At 41.3% G+C, this 18,684-nt stretch overlaps 1 protein-coding gene across 1 annotated transcript; it reads right to left on the reverse strand.

Annotated features, from left to right (window-relative positions):
- Positions 1-524: 524 nt before the first annotated feature.
- Positions 525-16,934, reverse strand: LOC133543048 (BTB/POZ domain-containing protein 1-like). The gene is made up of 8 exons (XM_061887430.1): positions 16,332-16,934; positions 10,033-10,189; positions 6,391-6,496; positions 6,131-6,328; positions 3,008-3,137; positions 2,850-2,937; positions 1,091-1,237; positions 525-1,032 (listed from the first exon to the last, which is right to left on the reverse strand). The coding sequence occupies exons 1-8, from the start codon at positions 16,769-16,771 to the stop codon at positions 868-870; spliced, it is 1,431 nt and encodes a 476-aa protein (XP_061743414.1). The 5' UTR covers positions 16,772-16,934; the 3' UTR covers positions 525-867.
- Positions 16,935-18,684: the final 1,750 nt, after the last annotated feature.

Here is an 18,684-nt window from a genome sequence, read left to right on the forward strand (position 1 = left end):
CTGTTTTGTACTATTTTAATACTTACTTTGATTATTATTTTCAACTGTTTGTAAATGTTGAAATTTATAAATAAAGGTTCATAAAATAAAAAACAAATTGCAGTTAATCATGTGACCGCCTGGCTCTGTTTGATTGGTGAAACGGAGTCAAACGTCACCACTGACCACATTTGATTGGTGAAACGGAGTCAAACGTCACCACTGACCACATTTGATTGGTAAAACGGAGTCAAACGTCACCAGTGACTGCATTTGATTGGTGAAACGCAGGCATGTGATAGGTCCTTCTTTGAAGGTCTGTCTGACAAACCAAAACAAAGCGTGCACTTTATTGTGCTTTGGCTCAACAAAGGTTGAAAAACACCGACCCAGAGTGAACCCTCTTGTATCCAGTTTGATGGCCACAGACAAAAAAAGCATCCATTTATTATTCAAGTATAAATTTCATTTATCGCTCCTTGAATTGAGTTATTGACGACAGTTGCAAGATTTTTACTTTGAATCATTTTGAGCAGGAAACAGTCTCCATCCAACAGAAGAAGTGGTTTTAATGTGAGTGAGGGTTCCAGCAGACCAAGAAGCGTCTCACACACACACACACACACACACACACACACACACACACACACACACACACACACACACACACACACACACACACACACACACACACACACACACACACACACACACACAGACACACACACACACGTAGCGCCACTGTACAATGATACTGAGAAGGGAGCAGGAGTAAAAACTCACAGAACTTTGGCTGGCAACCATCCTGCCCGTGCTTCGTGTCCTGGGGAGGAAATGTGCCTTGACACCTGCCAAGTATCATGGAGGACAAACTGTACATACTGTACTTCAGTCCAGTCTGTAGTAGATGATCTCCGGTATCTGGCCGTCCTCCACCGAAGTACCGTTGTTGTTCCCGGGGGACTTGAAGAAGACGAAGGTGGTCTTGGTCCCCGCTGCCGACTCCTGGCTGACTTTCTTCAGGCCCTTGGTGCCGTAGTGTGAGTCTGGTCCCTGAGGGAGCGGTGCAGACTGGTGATGAAGCCTCACAGAGACCTTTAAGCCAGCTCACCTTTAAAGTTGCACAGGCGGTGTAGCTGACGTTAGGAAGGACTTCTACCGGCTCTGTGAACAGGACTCTGAAGGTGTTGGAGGTGCCATCACAACTGAAGGCTGTGTCGTTCTGGCCCAGAGTCAGGTGCTTGTCGCTCTCCAGGATCTGCAGGCATTAACACTTCTCAACATGGGCCCCGGGATAAATGACTAAGATTGACCTAGGGTTCTACGGTACGCCGGTGCCAGTATAGTATCACAGTACTAATCAATCAAAAACGGTACTATACTCTGTTTGAAAAGTACCGCTTCCCCATTATTACTTTTTAACGGGCATGACGGCGCATCGTCACGTTGTGACATTGCTGCTTTTACCAGCAGAGGAGCATGTTGGGCAGCGCACACACACAGAGTACTTACAAGCAGACACAGTGTGGAGACAGAAACGGTAGAATGGAGGCATTTTGGTGTAAAAAGTCAAGATGAAGGTGAAGTTATAACACTCAGGAGGAGCTGCTTTAAGACAGGGCTAGCTTGCTGGCAGCTAACAACCATCCGCAGTGTTTTAGCTACTTTTAAATCACTAATCCTGGTCTCCATGGCGACAAATAAAGTACATTTCTTACAGATATCGTTATAACTGAAGGACAAGGACTAGATACAATAGCTCACCTCTAACAGAAGCTAGCACCCCTGAATGTAAACAAATGCCGTGGGTGGATCTACACCTGACATCCACTCTAATGATACCAAGTAGAAGAGCATAGCTAGTTGATACTACTATGATTACATCGATATTTTTTATCTTTACAAAATCTTGTATATTATGTTTCTAAAGTCAGTAAATACGTCCCTGGACACATGAGGACTTTTAATATGACCAATGTATGATCCTGTAACTACTTGGTATCAGATCCATACCTAAATGTGTGGTATCATCCAAAACTAATGTCAAGTATTAAAGAAGAGAAGAATAAGTTATTATTACATTTGAACAGAAGTTTAGATAGAACATGTTAAAAGAGAAAATAAGCAGATATTAACAGTAAATGAACAAGTAGATGATTAATCAATTTTTACAGTTTGTCCCTCATAATGTGTACAAAATAATAGGTGTATAAATGACACAATATGTAAATGCATAGACTAATTAAAAGTCTTTGTTTGTTTACTTACTACTAAAAGACAAGTTGTCTAGTATGTTCAACATTTTATTGAAGGACTAAATGACAATAATAAACATATGTTTCATCTACACAAACATTTTTTGTTACAATAAATCCATCCATCCATCCATCCATTTTCTACCGCCTATTCCCTTTCGGGGTCGCGGGGGGCGCTGGCGCCTAGCTCAGCTACAATCGGGCGGAAGGCAGGGTACACCCTGGACAAGTCGCCACCTCATCACAGGGCCAACACAGATAGACAGACAACATTCACACACTAGGGCCAATTTAGTGTTGCCAATTAACCTATCCCCAGGTGCATGTCTTTGGAAGTGGGTGAAAGCCGGAGTACCCGGAGGGAACATGCAAACTCCACACAGAAAGATCCCGAGCCTGGATTTAAACCCAGGACTGCAGGAACTTCGTATTGTGAGGCAGACGCACTAACCCCTCAGCCACCGTGAAGCCCATAAAGACAATATTTTTTTTTTGTGCTCCCCTTTATTTATCAAAGTATTGAAACACATCGGTATGGAGACCAGCCTATATCAGACATTCTTACTGAGCTGCAAAGAGATGTTGGACAGGTATATTGACAACTTGATGAAATACCTGGATGTTGACCTGATAGTCGGTGTGCCCATGGATGGAACCATACAGACCAAAACCCACTATAGATATTCGTCTGCTGACGTTGAATCTAGATGGACAAAGCAAAGACAGAGGTCAGAAGACAGAGCAAATATTTGAGTGTGAATGGAGGCCCTCACCTGATTCTGTCGCTGGTACCACTGTAGCCCCAGCGACTCTCCACCTGCTGGAAACGGTTGATGCTGCATTCCTCTCCTCGCAGGCAGCAGCGGGGTCTGTCGCTGCAGCCGCCACGTGCTTTGGGGTTCACTGCCACGGGGAACAAGACTTTTACTTCCAGACAGGACAGGCCTGCTCCACGAGACAGAATATCTTTCTGCCTTTTTAAAAGCAGCACAACTTCATTTGAGGCGGCCACTTGTCCAGGGTGTACACCGCCTTCTGCTCGATTGTAGCTGGGATAGGCTCCAGCGACCCCGAAAGGGAGAAGCGGTAGAAAAAGGGTGGATGGATGGACTACTTCATTCATGCAGAGATGTAACCAACAATATCACACTAGTGCTCCAAAACTACTGAAATCTTTCAAACACGTTTTATTTCAATGATCTCATTAATGAAATAAATAGTGTATGTTTTGGTTTTTCAATTTTATTTTCATAAAGGAGTATTGAAAAACAAGAAACTGTTGTTTTTTTCCATTTTGTTTTAGAATACAAAAAAGACAATTGAAAGAAAAAATATTTTTCTTTGTTGGTTTTGAAAAGGAAGAAGAAGATCAACAAACCCAAAGGGATGGTTTTTCATAGTCTGACACCCGAAGTCTTTATTTGCAAAGTAAAATTGGGGATACTACAGTATTCGTGTTTCTGGCTAAAATGTCTTTGGAGCCTGTGAGAATGAGATATTTTGAAGTGTTCTTTCTTAATCCATAGTCATGTTTAAAGCAGTTAGTGTTTTTCCATGTCAACTCTTTGGGTTTTTCTTCTTATGTCCTCTAGTACAGTGGTTCTCAAATGGGGGTACGTGAAAGTATGCCAAGGCGTACATGAGATTTATTTAGAATATTCTAAAAATAGCAACAATTCAAAAATCCTTTATAAATATATTTATTGAATGATACTTCAACAAAATATAAATGTAAGTTCATAAACTGCGAAAAGAAATGCAACAATGCAACATTCAGTGTTGACGGCTAGATTTTTTGTGGACATGTTCCATAAATATTAATGTTAAAGATTTCTTTTTTTTTGTGAAGAAATGTTTAGAAGTAAGTTGATGAATCCAGATGGATCTCTAATACAATCCCCAAAGAGGGCACTTTAAGTTGATGATTACTTCTATGTAGAAATCTTTATTTAGAATTGAATCACTTGTTTATTTTTCCACAAGTTTTTAGTTATTTTTATATCTTTTTTTCCCAAACCGTTCAAGAAAGACCACAACAAATGAGAAATATTTTACATTGTTATACAATTTAATAAATCAGAAACTGATGACATAGTGCGGTATTTTACTTCTTTATCTCTTTTTTCCATCCATCCATTCCCTTTTTGGGGGCGCTGGCGCCTATCTCAGCTACAATCGGGCGGAAGGCGGTGTACACCCTGGACAAGTCGCCACCTCTTTTTTTCAACCAAAAATGCTTTGCTCTGATTAAGGGGTATTTGAATTAAAAAAATGTTCACAGGGCGTACATCACTGAAAAAAGGTTGAAAACCACTGCTCTAGTAAACTCTTTGTTTTGTCTTATGGGCTCCTATTTGTCGTCTCAAAGAGTTGTTTTGGTCAGCTCCTTATCTGTTTTGAAGTAGCAGCTGCGTTTCTTCTCTCTGGGCGGGAGGAGCTGTTTTCACTCTACATTAGCTGACTCTTTTTGTTTGGATTTACATCTCTCTTGGTGATGCTATGGCTGTGTTGTCAGGGCCGCTCTCTTCAAGCTTCAGTAAAACTTGGTCAAGTACTAGTCTGGTGCTTTGTACTCAACATACTGTATATGTCATCCAAAATAACTTGGGAGTGACTTGTGTGTTTTATTACCCGAGAGAAAACTGGTCCCAAGACCCCAGAGAAATATCTACACACACATCAAAAGATGTGTTTTCATACTCCAACACTGGAAGTAGTGATGTCCTGTAAGAAAATCTCTTACAGGACAATATTCACATCATGGAAAAGTGTATTTATTTCCATTCAAAGGGTTAAACTTCCCTAGATTATAGCTTCACAAGTTCAAAGATTTAAAGTATATAGTTGTTTATTTGTACATTTTGGGCCTCCATCTCACAAAACCCACAAAAACAGGATTTCAAAAAGTGAGAATACAACCGTATTGTTGATAATAGAGGTAAGTTATAGGTATTGTTCATTATCAATAGCGCTATTTCTATTGGTATGCTCATTGTCATTTCTGTTATTATTTATCTCGCTAACTGCTATCACTTTTACCATCTTATTTGTACTTGTCATATTTGCTGATGTTGCTCTATTGTTGTCTCTCTGTGTTACCCCACTCTTGTCCCCACAATTTCCCCGTCTTCCTTTTTTTTCTCTTTCTATCCCCTCCTGCTGCGGCCCGGCTGCATCAAATGATAACATAAATACATTTAATAAAGTCAAATACAACTAAGGCAACAATAGAAGTATCCTACACTTCTCTTGGGCAGGACACCTTACACACCTGCTCCCTGTGCCGCCCACACTGGTTGAAATGTAACTTAGATGTTGGGTTTCACTATGTAAAGCGCTTTGAGTCACTAGAGAAAAGCGCTATATAAATATAATTCACTTCACTTCACTCTTTTGTAAAGTAAATGTGTATGGGCATCTACATCAACTACTGTATATGATTTGCCTGAGAAGCTGGACAGGACAAAAAAAGAAAAAAAAGTGCGAATACTGTGAAGAAATCAGCCCTAATTTGGCAAGGCATGAATGTTTGAAAGGGAGTGTCATACTACTTAAGTCAGCACCTGCACAGCTTGTCATTCAATGGCTTGACTTTGGTTCAAGTGTCTCATATTTTCATTGATTTGATGTGATCCTCATTTCTTTTTTTCCTTGCAAAAACCGAGAAGTAAATGGTGATTTCTCCACAGTATTCTCATTTTGTGTTGGCGGTTTATGGATGCATTTTACAGTCATTATGAGGCTAAATGGATTGCCTTTGTTAGCTGCATCAAGAGCTGATTATTACAAATTAGAACGCAAAAAAATATATATTTTGACAAGCAAAATGCCAAAACACAGTTTCCCTTTAAATAGGTAATAAAGATGATGTAATTGACATCTGTAGTTAAACCTACCTGCAGGGATCTTCTCAACACTCATGAGCGGGAAGCGGATGAGCGGGAGAGCTTTTCCTAGTACCTTCTGCTTATTGTCGGGGGTGGGAGGAAGCTGTTGTCTGCAACACTCAGCCTCGGCCCAACGGACCACCGCTCCGAAGAGACGGTTCTCCCTGATGCTGAGCGAGTCTCTCTCCAGCACCGCACACAGAGTGTCTGCAACACACTCACGCCTGTTACAACCTTGCATGGAAACTACAAGTCTTATGTTGACTGACCGAGGTCTATGTCGGTGAAAGCGTCCGCGTTTACCGCCTCCGCAGTACTTTTGTCGATGGTGTCGAAACACAGACTGGAGATCTGGGGCTCGTCATACAACCTGGCCTGGAAACACAAAAGCATTGCTTCACAATGATATGAACATCATTCACATTTGGAGCACCCGCTCTATCTTTTAATGTCAACTGCAAACCCTAAAAGCAGTGAAGTTGTCACGTCGTGTAAATTATAAATAAATAGAGAATACAACAAATCATTTTCAACTTATATTCAACTGAATAGACTTCAAAGACAAGATATTTCACGTTCACACCGACAAACCTCATTTTGTTTTTGCAAATAATCATGAAGTTAGAATGTAATGGCAGCAACAGATTGCAAAAAAGGCATTTTTACCAGTGTGTTACATGGCCTTTCCTTTGAACAACACTCAGTAAACAAAGCCAAAAGTGCAGGATTTAAGGCCCAAAAAGATGGTGTGACTCTGGTTGTGTGTGGGCTTCATGATAAAACCCGGGCTTATTTATAGGTCAAAAAATCCAACAGCCCTAAAAAAACAGGTGCTGACCTTTGGTTTCATTCTTTATTACAGCAGCGTGCTCTACTTACTTGTTTAAATCCACCAAACTGTGAACTTTGACAGTGTTTCAACTAGGGCTGGGCGATATGGCCTTTTTTTAATATCTCGATATTTTTAGGCCATATCCCGATATACGATACATATTACGATATTTTGCCTTAGCCTTGAATGAACACTTGATGCATATAATCACAGCAGTATGATGATTCTATGTGTCTACATTCAAACATTCTTCTTCATACTGCATTATTTGCTACTTTTAAACTTTCATGCAGAGAAGGAAATCACAACTAAGTCAATTGACCAAAAGTGTATTTAATAAAGTTATTAAGCAATGGCACAAACATTCATGTAATTTCCAAAACAGAAAGTGCAAGATTGTCAGAGACATTTTAAGTGTCAAATAAAAATGAGCTGCATAATAGGAAATCAAATAGTATTCGTCCTTCACTATGTGGAATGTTACTATGAACGTTATGAAATTCTCTTCATTCTCTAGCGCAGGGGTCGGGAACCTTTTTGGCTGAGAGAGCCATGAAAGCCAAATATTTCAAAATGTATTTCCGTTAGAGCCATGTAATATTTTGTAACACTGAATACAACTAAATGCGTGCATTTTTAAGACTAATATTTTTAGAGTATAATAAGTCGCTTATTCTTTTTAATAACATTGTTATTCTAAAGCTAACTAATAATAAATATGATACATCTTACCAATAATGTGACATCTTGAACAGGTGCGATAGAAAATGAATGGTTGGTTTAAAATGCATGAGAATGTTTTATAATTTGAACGTTATTTTTAAAACTGTGATTACCAGCGGAATTATTCATGACTTATCGTTTTAAGCAATGTCAGCTAAGATTTATCTGAGAGCCAGGTGCATTTATCAAAAGAGCCACATCTGGCTCTAGAGCCATAGGTTCCCTACCCCTGCTCTAAGCGAGTGACTTTTCAAATGATGCTACATATTAGCAGTAATGCTACTTTTTATAGCAAAGCTTTTTCCCCACACTTGACAAATTACGGTTGTCTGTTCGACATATTCCCACTTGAAGCCGAACCACCGCCAGGCGATGGACCCCCTGCTGTTTTTATTAGGAATTAAGTCTTCCTTCATTTGTTACCAGATCCGCACCTTCTTTCTCTCTTGTTACCACTCGTACGGCCACGTTAGCATCACAGCTAATGTTACCCAGTCTGCTACCTCTCTGCTGGGCGAGGGCGTATACGTATGTGACGTATGACGTGACAGTATGTGACGCGTGTAAGTTTGTGCGCCTGCTTGTCTGTGAGAAGGAGAGACAGGAAATAGTGAGAAGAGCCTGTAAAGTAATGCCCGCAGCTAAAAGCAACTGCGTGAGAACGTATACTCGAATATTACGATATAGTCATTTTCTATATCGCACATAGACAAACCCGCGATATATCGTATATATCGATATATCGCCCAGCCCTAGGTTCAACTAGGGGTGTAACGGTACGTGTATTTGTATTGAACCGTTTCGGTACGGGGGTTCCGGTTCGTGTACCGAACCAGTTTCCACACGAACATATGATGTAGCCGCCTAAGCTAAAATCTTAACAAGCTGATCTGCTTTCAGCACCCAGCATTGTCCCGCCCACACAACCATCTGATTGGTTACGTATATAGCGGTAACAACCAATCAGCAGTGCGTATTCAGAGCACATATAGTCAGCGCTTCAGTGTCGAGCAGATAGGTGTTTAGCAGGTGAGCATTTGGCAGCGGACTATCCCCAAATTATACTAAACACTTCCCAGTCAACTACTAGTATGAGCCCGTTGACGTTCTAGAAACAAACTGCAGCTCAGCTCACTCGCAGTTCTGGTTTGAGGTGAAGGCTAGTTAGCTTTTAGCGTAACGTTAGCTAATTTTGCGGTGTGTGTGTTAGCTCATTGTGCGGTGTATGTGTGTGTTTTGGACTTTGTTGATTGAGCTGTGTTGAAGCAGCAAAAAAGGACATTATGTTAGATGAAGAGTTTCTGTCTCTGATAGTGTATATAATAATGTAAGTGCATCATTAAGCTTACATGAACTCTATGGTGTTCAGGGATGAATAGTCTCTCCTATTGCTATTGTACTATTTTTTCAGCTATAGTCACATGAATCATTAGTAATGTAGCAGCCTAGTTTTGAATGGCAGGGTCCCTGCTATCACATGTTGATAAAAATATAACATTTACATAATAAAAATCAACTACAAGCTTCCCAAATGCTGCAATAAATTAAGCATGATGAGTTGACTTGAAACTGTTTAATGTTGCACTTTTAATATGTATAAAAAAAGTTTTGTCATTTTATTTTATCCAAGCAACAAGTTGAGGCAGTTTAATGTTGATTAACAGGGGGAAGATTTATTATAGTGTTCCCAATGTAAAAAGGGTAAAGCCATTGTTTACAAATTTGGTAAATAAATAACCAAGAAATTTATATTTTGTTGTTTTCTTACTGTACAGGAAATGAACCGAACCGTGACCTCTAAATCGAGGTACGTACCGAACCGACATTTTTGTGTACCGTTACACCCCTAGTTTCAACCAGAGAAAATGTTAATGCTGGTCTGATAAAAAGTTTATAAAGTGTGTGGTAAGGGGTTTTACAACCTTAAAGCATGCATAAGAAACTAAAGAACATAAAGTGTAAATTACTGTAAGTGAAAAAAACATAATACATTTAAAAAAGCTACCTGTAAATGAAAGAACATAATGAAGGAAAACACATAAAAAAAGGGAAAAAAAATCTACTTCTACTACACCATTTCACTTAAAGCTGGTATTTTTTGGAACGTGACCCCAACGTTAAACGAGGGAAGAATGTATTGATATTAACAGATATTCCTATACAAAGTCGTGTAAAGCCTCAAAGAACAGAAGTGTGGATAGATCAGAAAGTAAGCAGATATTAACAGTCAATGAACAAGTGGATGAAGAATAGTTTTGATCCAGTAATAGAAGTGATGTCATGTTAGCATCATGTATGTTGTAATGCTTACCATCAATACAGAGTAACATACAGTGTAATGTTAGACCACACCCACCTGTGTGAGGAGCAGGAATGCGTTGTCTGCTCTCAGGTGCTTGCTGACAAAGTCCACACAGTGGCTGGCCAGCGCCGGCACGGCGTATTTCTTGGCCGTGTTAAGAGTGGACATGACCGTCTCTGCACAGGTGTGGACGTCATCAGAGTACAGAAACCTGTGTGGAGGAAGAGAAAGCAACATGTGGAGATGAAGCCTTTCAACAACACAAGACAGCTCAGCCTGCTGCTAGCTAAAGGACAGCTGCATGTGTGTGTGACAGGTGCACTGTGTGTGTGTGTGTGTGTGACAACTGCATGTGTGTGTGACAGGTGCATGTGTGTGTGTGTGTGTGTGACACCTGCATGTGTGTGTGACAGGTGCGTGTGTGTGTGTGTGTGTGAGACAGGTGCATGTGTGTGTGTGTGACACCTGTATGCGTGTGACAGCTGAATGTGTGTGTGACAAGTGAATGTGTGTGACAGGTGTATGTGTGTGTGTGACAGCTGCATGTGTGTGTGTGTGACAGGTGCATGTGTGTGACAGGTGCATGGTCACACACATGCACATGTCCTTTATCACACACACGCACCTGTCCTCCCATCACACACATGCACCTGTTCTCCTATCTCACACATGCACCTGTTCTCCGATTACACACATGCACCTGTCCTCCCATCTCACACATTCACCTGTCCTCCCATCACACACATGCACCTGTCCTCCCATCACACACATGCACCTGTCCTCCCATCACATATATGCACATGTTCTCCCATCACACACACGCACCTGTCCTCCCATCACACACATGCACCTGTCCTCCCATCACACACATGCACCTGTCCTCCCATCTCACACATATGCACCTGTTCTCCCATCACACACATACACCTGTCCTCCCATCTCACACATGCACCTGTCCTCCCATCTCACACACGCACCTGTCCTCCCATCACACACACGCACCTGTCCTCCCATCTCACACATTCACCTGTCCTCCCATCACACACATGCACCTGTCCTCCCATCTTACACATTCACCTGTCCTCCCATCACACACATGCACCTGTCCTCCCATCACACACATGCACCTGTCCTCCCATCTCACACATGCACCTGTCCTCCCATCTCACACATGCACCTGCCCTCCCATCTTACACATTCACCTGTCCTCCCATCACACACATGCACCTGTCCTCCCATCACACACATGCACCTGTCCTCCCATCTCACACATGCACCTGTCCTCCCATCTCACACATGCACCTGTCCTCCCATCTCACACATGCACCTGTCCTCCCATCTCACACATGCACCTGTCCTCCCATCACACACATGCACCTGTCCTCCCATCACACACATGCACCTGTCCTCCCATCACACACATGCACCTGTCCTCCCATCTCACACATGCACCTGTCCTCCCATCATATACATCTAAACACACGTGTGTGACAGTGAATGGATTGCAAAGTGGACTAAACACACAGGTGAGCTCGGACTTTTCTTACAAAACTTCCTTTTTATCTCCACAGGTCCATTAAAACCATTCCCACCTGGCTCCAGAGGGACTTTACAGCCCTTCTGAAGAGTGATGGACAACATGTGACCTCAAAATACAAACCTAAGTAAGTACCTGCCTAAGTAAGTACCTTATTTAAGTACCCATGTACCTACCCAGGTAAGTACCTGCCTAAGTGCCAATTTAAGTACCCATGTACCTACCTAAGTACACACCTATTTAAGTACCCATGTACCCACCTAAGTACATACCTATTTAAGTACCCATGTACCTAACTAAGTACACACCTATTTAAGTACCCATGTACCCACCTAAGTACATACCTATTTAAGTACCCATGTACCTACCTAAGTACCTATTTAAGTACCCATGTACCCACCTAAGTACATACCTATTTAAGTACCCATGTACCTAACTAAGTACACACCTATTTAAGTACCCATGTACCTACCTAAGTACATACCTATTTAAGTACCCATGTACCTAACTAAGTACACACCTATTTAAGTACCATTGTACCTACCTAAGTACACACCTATTTAAGTACCCATGTACCTAACTAAGTACACACCTATTTAAGTACCCATGTACCTACCTAAGTACACACCTATTTAAGTACCCATGTACCTACCTAAGTACATACCTATTTAAGTACCCATGTACCTAACTAAGTAAGTGCCAATTTAAGTACCCATGTACCTACCTAAGTACATACCTATTTAAGTACCCATGTACCTACCTAAGTAAGTACCTATTTAAGTACCCATGTGCCTACCTAAGTAAGTGCCTATTTACGTACCCATGTACCTTACCTATGTATGTGCCAATTCAAGTACCCATGTACCTACCTAAGTACCTAAGTACCCATGTCCCTACCTAAGTAAGTACCCATGTACCTACCTATGTAAGTGCCAATTCAAGTACCCATGTATCTACCTAAGTACCTAAGTACCCATGTCCCTACCTAAGTAAGTACCTATTTAAGTACCATGTACCTACCTAAGTAAGTACCTTTTTAAGTACCCATGTACCTACCTAAGTTAGTACCAATTTAAGTACCATGTACCTACCTAAGTATCTATTTAAGTACCCATTTACCTAACTACGTAAGTGCCTAATTAAGTACATTTGTACCTACCTAATTAAGTACCTATGTAACTAGGTAGGTAGGTAGGTCTTTATTGTCATTGCAACAAGTACAACAAAACTTTGTTTTCAGCACAAACCTGTTCAAGATTAGACAAACAAACAGTGTACAGGGTTATAGAACAAGAACGCTGATGAGTCGCCATAAGGCGCCCCGTAAAAGATGGGAAAAAGGTAAACGCTGGGAAAGGATGAGTAAAAAAGTACAATCCAGACTGGGCTCCTAAGGGGGCCCAGTTCGGACTGGGAAAAAAACCTCCATAGCAAAGCACATATACATATTACAACATACATCTCCAGATATCTAGCAACAGAGGGAAGGTAGTTCAAGGTCATGGTGGTAGGTCGCAGCTCTCAGGCGCTGACCATCCATTCATCACCCCTACGGGATTTGCGTCGAGGGCGTTGGATTAGGGGGACGGGAGTGTATGTGTGGCGTATATTTTCTTGTGGATGTGTGTGTGTATATAAGCCCATAGTGTGTCTCTGTTCCGCGGCCTTGATGTATTGGCCGTCGCTAGTCAAAAGTTCACAGCAACAGGTGTGTGTCCATGAGAGACAAAAAAGGGAGTTTGTTGTGTCTTCGTTGCAGCGATCTTCGGGAGAGTCTCGAAGCCAGGGAAACAATCCAAGTTAAAATGATTTGTATGCGAGTGAAAATAAAAATTTGCTTTCGACTCTAAAATTCTGTATGACTGGTCCTCAAAAACTGCGGGGTAGACAGTCCGATGTAATCCACAGTTCTTTCCGCATCCTCCAATCATTTGTGGCAGCTTTGGGGTACTTTGAAAACTGCCAGCAACTTCCAATTTGTCGACAAACCAGAGCAATCAGCAGATGTCCTGTTGTCATAATCACAAATAGGTGGATATCTTCACGTCCTCGACAGAAAAGGGTCGCCAGGCACGCGGCCCTCCTTCTTCTCCCAAGAGTCCGTAGTGTGTCCAGCAACAACCGCTTCGTCACGACAGCAGGTTCCCCCAAACCCAAGATCTTGTCAATTTTGTTGAGGCCAGTTAAATAGTTCCAAAGTTTAGATTTGGAGAGCAGTGCAAAAAAGAGGCAACAAGAAAGTTAAGACAAGACAAAACAAAGAAGCAAACAGGAGAGATAAGGGAGAGGAAAGGAGAGCGTCCACCCAGACAGAAAGTACCTAAGTAAGTACCTATGTACCTACCTAAGTATATACCTATATACCTACATAAGTAAGTACCTATGTAACTACCTAAGTACCTACCTAAAAAAGTACCTATGTACCTACCTAAGTAAGTGCTTATTTAACTACCCATGTACCTACCTAAGTAAGTGCTTATTTAAGTACCCATGTACCTACCTAAGTACCTATTTAAGTATCCATGTACCTACTTAAGTAAGAACCTATTTAAGTACCCATGTACCTACCTAAGTTATTATCAATTTAAGTACCATGTAACTACCTAAGTAAGTATCTATTTAAGTACCCATGTACCTAACTACGTGAGTGCCTAATTAAGTACCCATGTACCTACCTAATTAAGTACCTGTGTAACTACCTAAGTAAGTACCTATGTACCTACCTACGTATATACCTATGCACATACATAAGTAAGTACCTATGTAACTACCTAAGTACCTACCTAAGTAAGTACCTATGTACCTACCTAAGTAAGTACATATGTACCTACCTAAGCAAATGCTTATTTAACTACCTATGTACGTACCTAATTAAGTGCTTATTTAAGTACCCATGTACCTACCTAAGTACCTATTTAAGTAACCATGTACCTACTAAAGTAAGAACCTATTTAAGTACCCATGTACCTCGCTAAGCACCTATTTAAGTACCCATGTACCTACTTAAGTAAGAACCTATTTAAGTACCCATGTACCTACCTGTTAGTAACAATTTAAGTACCATGTACCTAACTACGTAAGTGCCTAAGTAAGTACCCATGTACCTACCTAATTAAGTACCTATGTAACTACCTAAGTAAGTACCTATGTACCTACCTAAGTATATACCTATGTACCTACCTAAGTAAGTACCTAAGTACCTATTTAAGTACCTATGTAACTACCTAAGTAAGTACCTATGTACCTACCTAAGTATATACCTATGTACCTACATAAGTAAGTAACTATGTAAGTACCTAAGTAAGTACCTATGTACCTACCTAAGTATTGGGGCGGCGTGGCGTAGTGGAAGAGTGGCCGTGCGCAACCCGAGGGTCCCTGGTTCAATCCCCACCTTGTACCAACCTCGTCACGTCCGTTGTGTCCTGAGCAAGACACTTCACCCTTGCTCCTGATGGGTGATGGCTGGCGCCTTGCATGGCAGCTCCCTCCATCAGTGTGTGAATGTGTGTATGAATGGGTAAATGTGGAGGAAGTGTCAAAGCGCTTTGAGTACCTTGAAGGTAGAAAAGCGCTATACAAGTACAACCCATTTATCATTTATTTATTTACCTACCTAAGTAAGTACATATGTACCTACCTAAGCAAATGCTTATTTAACTACCCATGTACGTACCTACTTAAGTAAGAACATATTTAAGTACCCATGTACCTCGCTAAGCACCTATTTAGGTACCCATGTACCTACCTAAGTAAGTACCCATGTACCTGCCTAAATAAGTACCTATTTAAGTACCCATGTACTTACCTAAGTAAGTACCCATGTACCTACCTAAATAGGTACCTACATAAATACCCATGTACTTACTTAAGTAAGTACCTATTGAAGTACCCATGTACCTACCTAAGTAAGTACCCATGTACCTACCTAAATAAGTACCTATTTAAGTACCCATGGACTTGCTTAAGTAAGTACCTATTTAAGTACCCATGTACTTACTTAAGTAAGTACCTATTTAAGTACCCATGTACTTACCTAAGTAAGTAACTATTTAAGTACCCATGTACTTACTTAAGTACCTATTTAAGTACCCATGTACTTACTTAAGTAAGTACCTATTTAAGTACCCATGTACTTACTTAAGTACCTATTTAAGTACCCATGTACTTACCTAAGTAAGTAACTATGTACCTACCTAAATAAGTACCTATTTAAGTAGCCATGTACTTACCTAAGTAAGTACCCATGTACCTACCTAAATAGGTACCTACATAAATACCCATGTACTTACTTAAGTAAGTACCTATTGAAGTACCCATGTACCTACCTAAGTAAGTACCCATGTACCTACCTAAATAGGTACCTACATAAATACCCATGTACTTACTTAAGTAAGTACCTATTGAAGTACCCATGTACCTACCTAAGTAAGTACCCATGTACCTACCTAAATAAGTACCTATTTAAGTACCCATGGACTTGCTTAAGTAAGTACCTATTTAAGTACCCATGTACTTACTTAAGTAAGTACCTATTTAAGTACCCATGTACTTACCTAAGTAAGTAACTATTTAAGTACCCATGTACTTACTTAAGTACCTATTTAAGTACCCATGTACTTACTTAAGTAAGTACCTATTTAAGTACCCATGTACTTACTTAAGTACCTATTTAAGTACCCATGTACTTACCTAAGTAAGTAACTATGTACCTACCTAAATAAGTACCTATTTAAGTAGCCATGTACTTACCTAAGTAAGTACCCATGTACCTATTTAAGTGAGTACCCATGTAAGTAAGTATCTAAGTACGTACCTGAGCAAAGAGAGGAAGGCTGCCGGTTCCGCGTCGGGCACCTCTATCTCGGTGGAGGTCGTGGCCATGGCCCCGTTGAACATGGCATCAAAGACGGCACTGCCAGCGGCCAACACGAACTTATGGGCCGGTATCCTCTGGGCCTGCCTGCCCTTGCCCACCACGAAGCTGACGTCACTCAGCAGCTGCTTGTTGAAAAGGTAAGCAAAGCGCTCCTTCAGCGAGCTCTTGGTGGCCTGCCAGTTGTACGCTGGCTCCCGGGGACCGGGCGGCACAGGGGGGACAGGCTCCCGGGGACCAGGGGGGACAGGCGGGACAGGGGGTCCAGGAGGGGAGTTTGGCAGGTTGGAGAGCGCCACTGCTGCTCCACTCCGGGCCGAGTTGGACGGCGACTCTCGGGCGTCATGGTTGGACGCCAAGCCGCCGCCGCCGGTCGCCATAACTGTGCAGCCGTCCCGCCTTCTCCTGTCCTGTCCTGTCCTGTGCTTGTTTATGTTTGGTCACGTGGTCGCCATCGCCGCTACCTGTCCGCACACCTGCCTCTTGCTAGCTCACACAAGCTAGCTGATGCTGCGTCGCCCCACCAACCACGCATGCGCGCATTGCTTCAAAACACACAACTTTATTGATATCGTCACACTGGACAACATTCAGACCACAACCAACATTTACTGGTCAATTGTACAGAATATGCACTGTACTGCGCAATCTTATTATAAAATTCTCAATCAATAAAAGTGTATTATCATAAAAAAAAAAGTGTCAATACAGTGTACAAACCCATATGAGTTGGAAAATTGTGTTGGATGTAAATATAAACAGAATACAATGATTTGCAAATCCTTTTCAACCCATATTCAGTTGAAAATGCTACAAAGACAAAATATTTGATGTTCAAACTGATAAACTTTTGTTGTTGTTAGTAATCATTAACTTTAGAATTTGATGCCAGCAACACGCTACAAAGAAGTTGGGAAAGGTGGCAATACTGATAAAGTGGAGGAATGCTCATCAAACGCTTATTTGGAACATCCCACAGGTGTGCAGGCTAATTGGGAACAGGTGAGTGCCATGATTGGGTATAAAAGCATCTTCCATGAAATGCTCAGTCATTCACAAACAAGGATGGGGTGAAGGTCACCAATTTGTAATAAAATTGTCAAACAGTTTTAGAACAACATTTCTCAACAAGCTATTGCAAGGAATTTAGGGATTTTACCAACTACGGTCCGTAAAATCATCAAAAAGTTCAGAGAATCTGGAGAAATCACTGCACGTAAGCGACGATATTACGGACCTTTGATCTCTCAGGCGGTACTGCATCAAACACCAATATCAGTGTGTAAAGGATATCACCACATGGGCTCAGGAACACTTCATAAAACCACTGTCAGTAACTACAGTTGGTTGCTACATCTGTAAGTGCAAGTTAAAACTCTACTATGCAAAGCCAAAGCCATTTATCAACAACACCCAGGAACGCCGCCGGCTTCGCTGGGCCTGAGCTCATATAAGATGGACTGATGCAAAGTGGAAAGGTGTTCTGTGGTCTGACGAGTCCACATTTCAAATTTTCTTTGCAAACTGTGAATGTGGTGTCCTCCGGAACAAAGAGGAAAATAACCTTCTGGATTGTTATAGGCGCAAAGTTGAAAAGCCAGCATCTGTGATGGTATGGGGGTGTATTAGTGGCCAAGGCATGGGTAACTTACACATCTGTGAAGGCACCATTAATGCTGAAAGGTACATACAGCTTTTGGAGCAACATATGTTGTCATCCAAGCAATGTTATCATGGACGCCTCTGCTTATTTCAGCAAAACAATGCCAAGCCACGTGTTACAACAGCGTAGTTTCATAGTAAAATAGTGCAGGTCCTCTCCTGGCCCGCCTGCAGTCCAGACCTGTCTCCCATCGAAAATGTGTGGCACATTATGAAGCGTAAAATACGACAACAAGACCCCGGACTGTTGAACGACTGAAGCTCTACATAAAACAAGAATGGGAAAGAGTTCAACTTTCAAAGCTTCAACAATTAGTTTCCTCAGTTTCCACACGTTTATTGAGTGTTGTTAAAAGAAAAGGTGATGTAACACAGTGGTGAACATGCCCTTTCCCAACTACTTTGTCACGTGTTGCTGGCATCAAATTCTAAAGTTAATGATTATTTGCACAAAAAAAAATGTTTATCAGTTTGAACATAAAATATGTTGTCTTTGTAGCATATTCAACTGAATATGGGTTGAAAGTATTTGCAAATTATTGTATTCCGTTTATATTTACATCTAACACAATTTCCCAACTCATATGGAAACAGGGTTTGTACAAACTTCCCTCTCACCGGAAGTAGTTGT

The sequence above is a fragment of the Nerophis ophidion genome, linkage group LG25 (genome assembly GCF_033978795.1).
Source record: "Nerophis ophidion isolate RoL-2023_Sa linkage group LG25, RoL_Noph_v1.0, whole genome shotgun sequence".
NCBI lineage: Eukaryota > Metazoa > Chordata > Actinopteri > Syngnathiformes > Syngnathidae > Nerophis > Nerophis ophidion.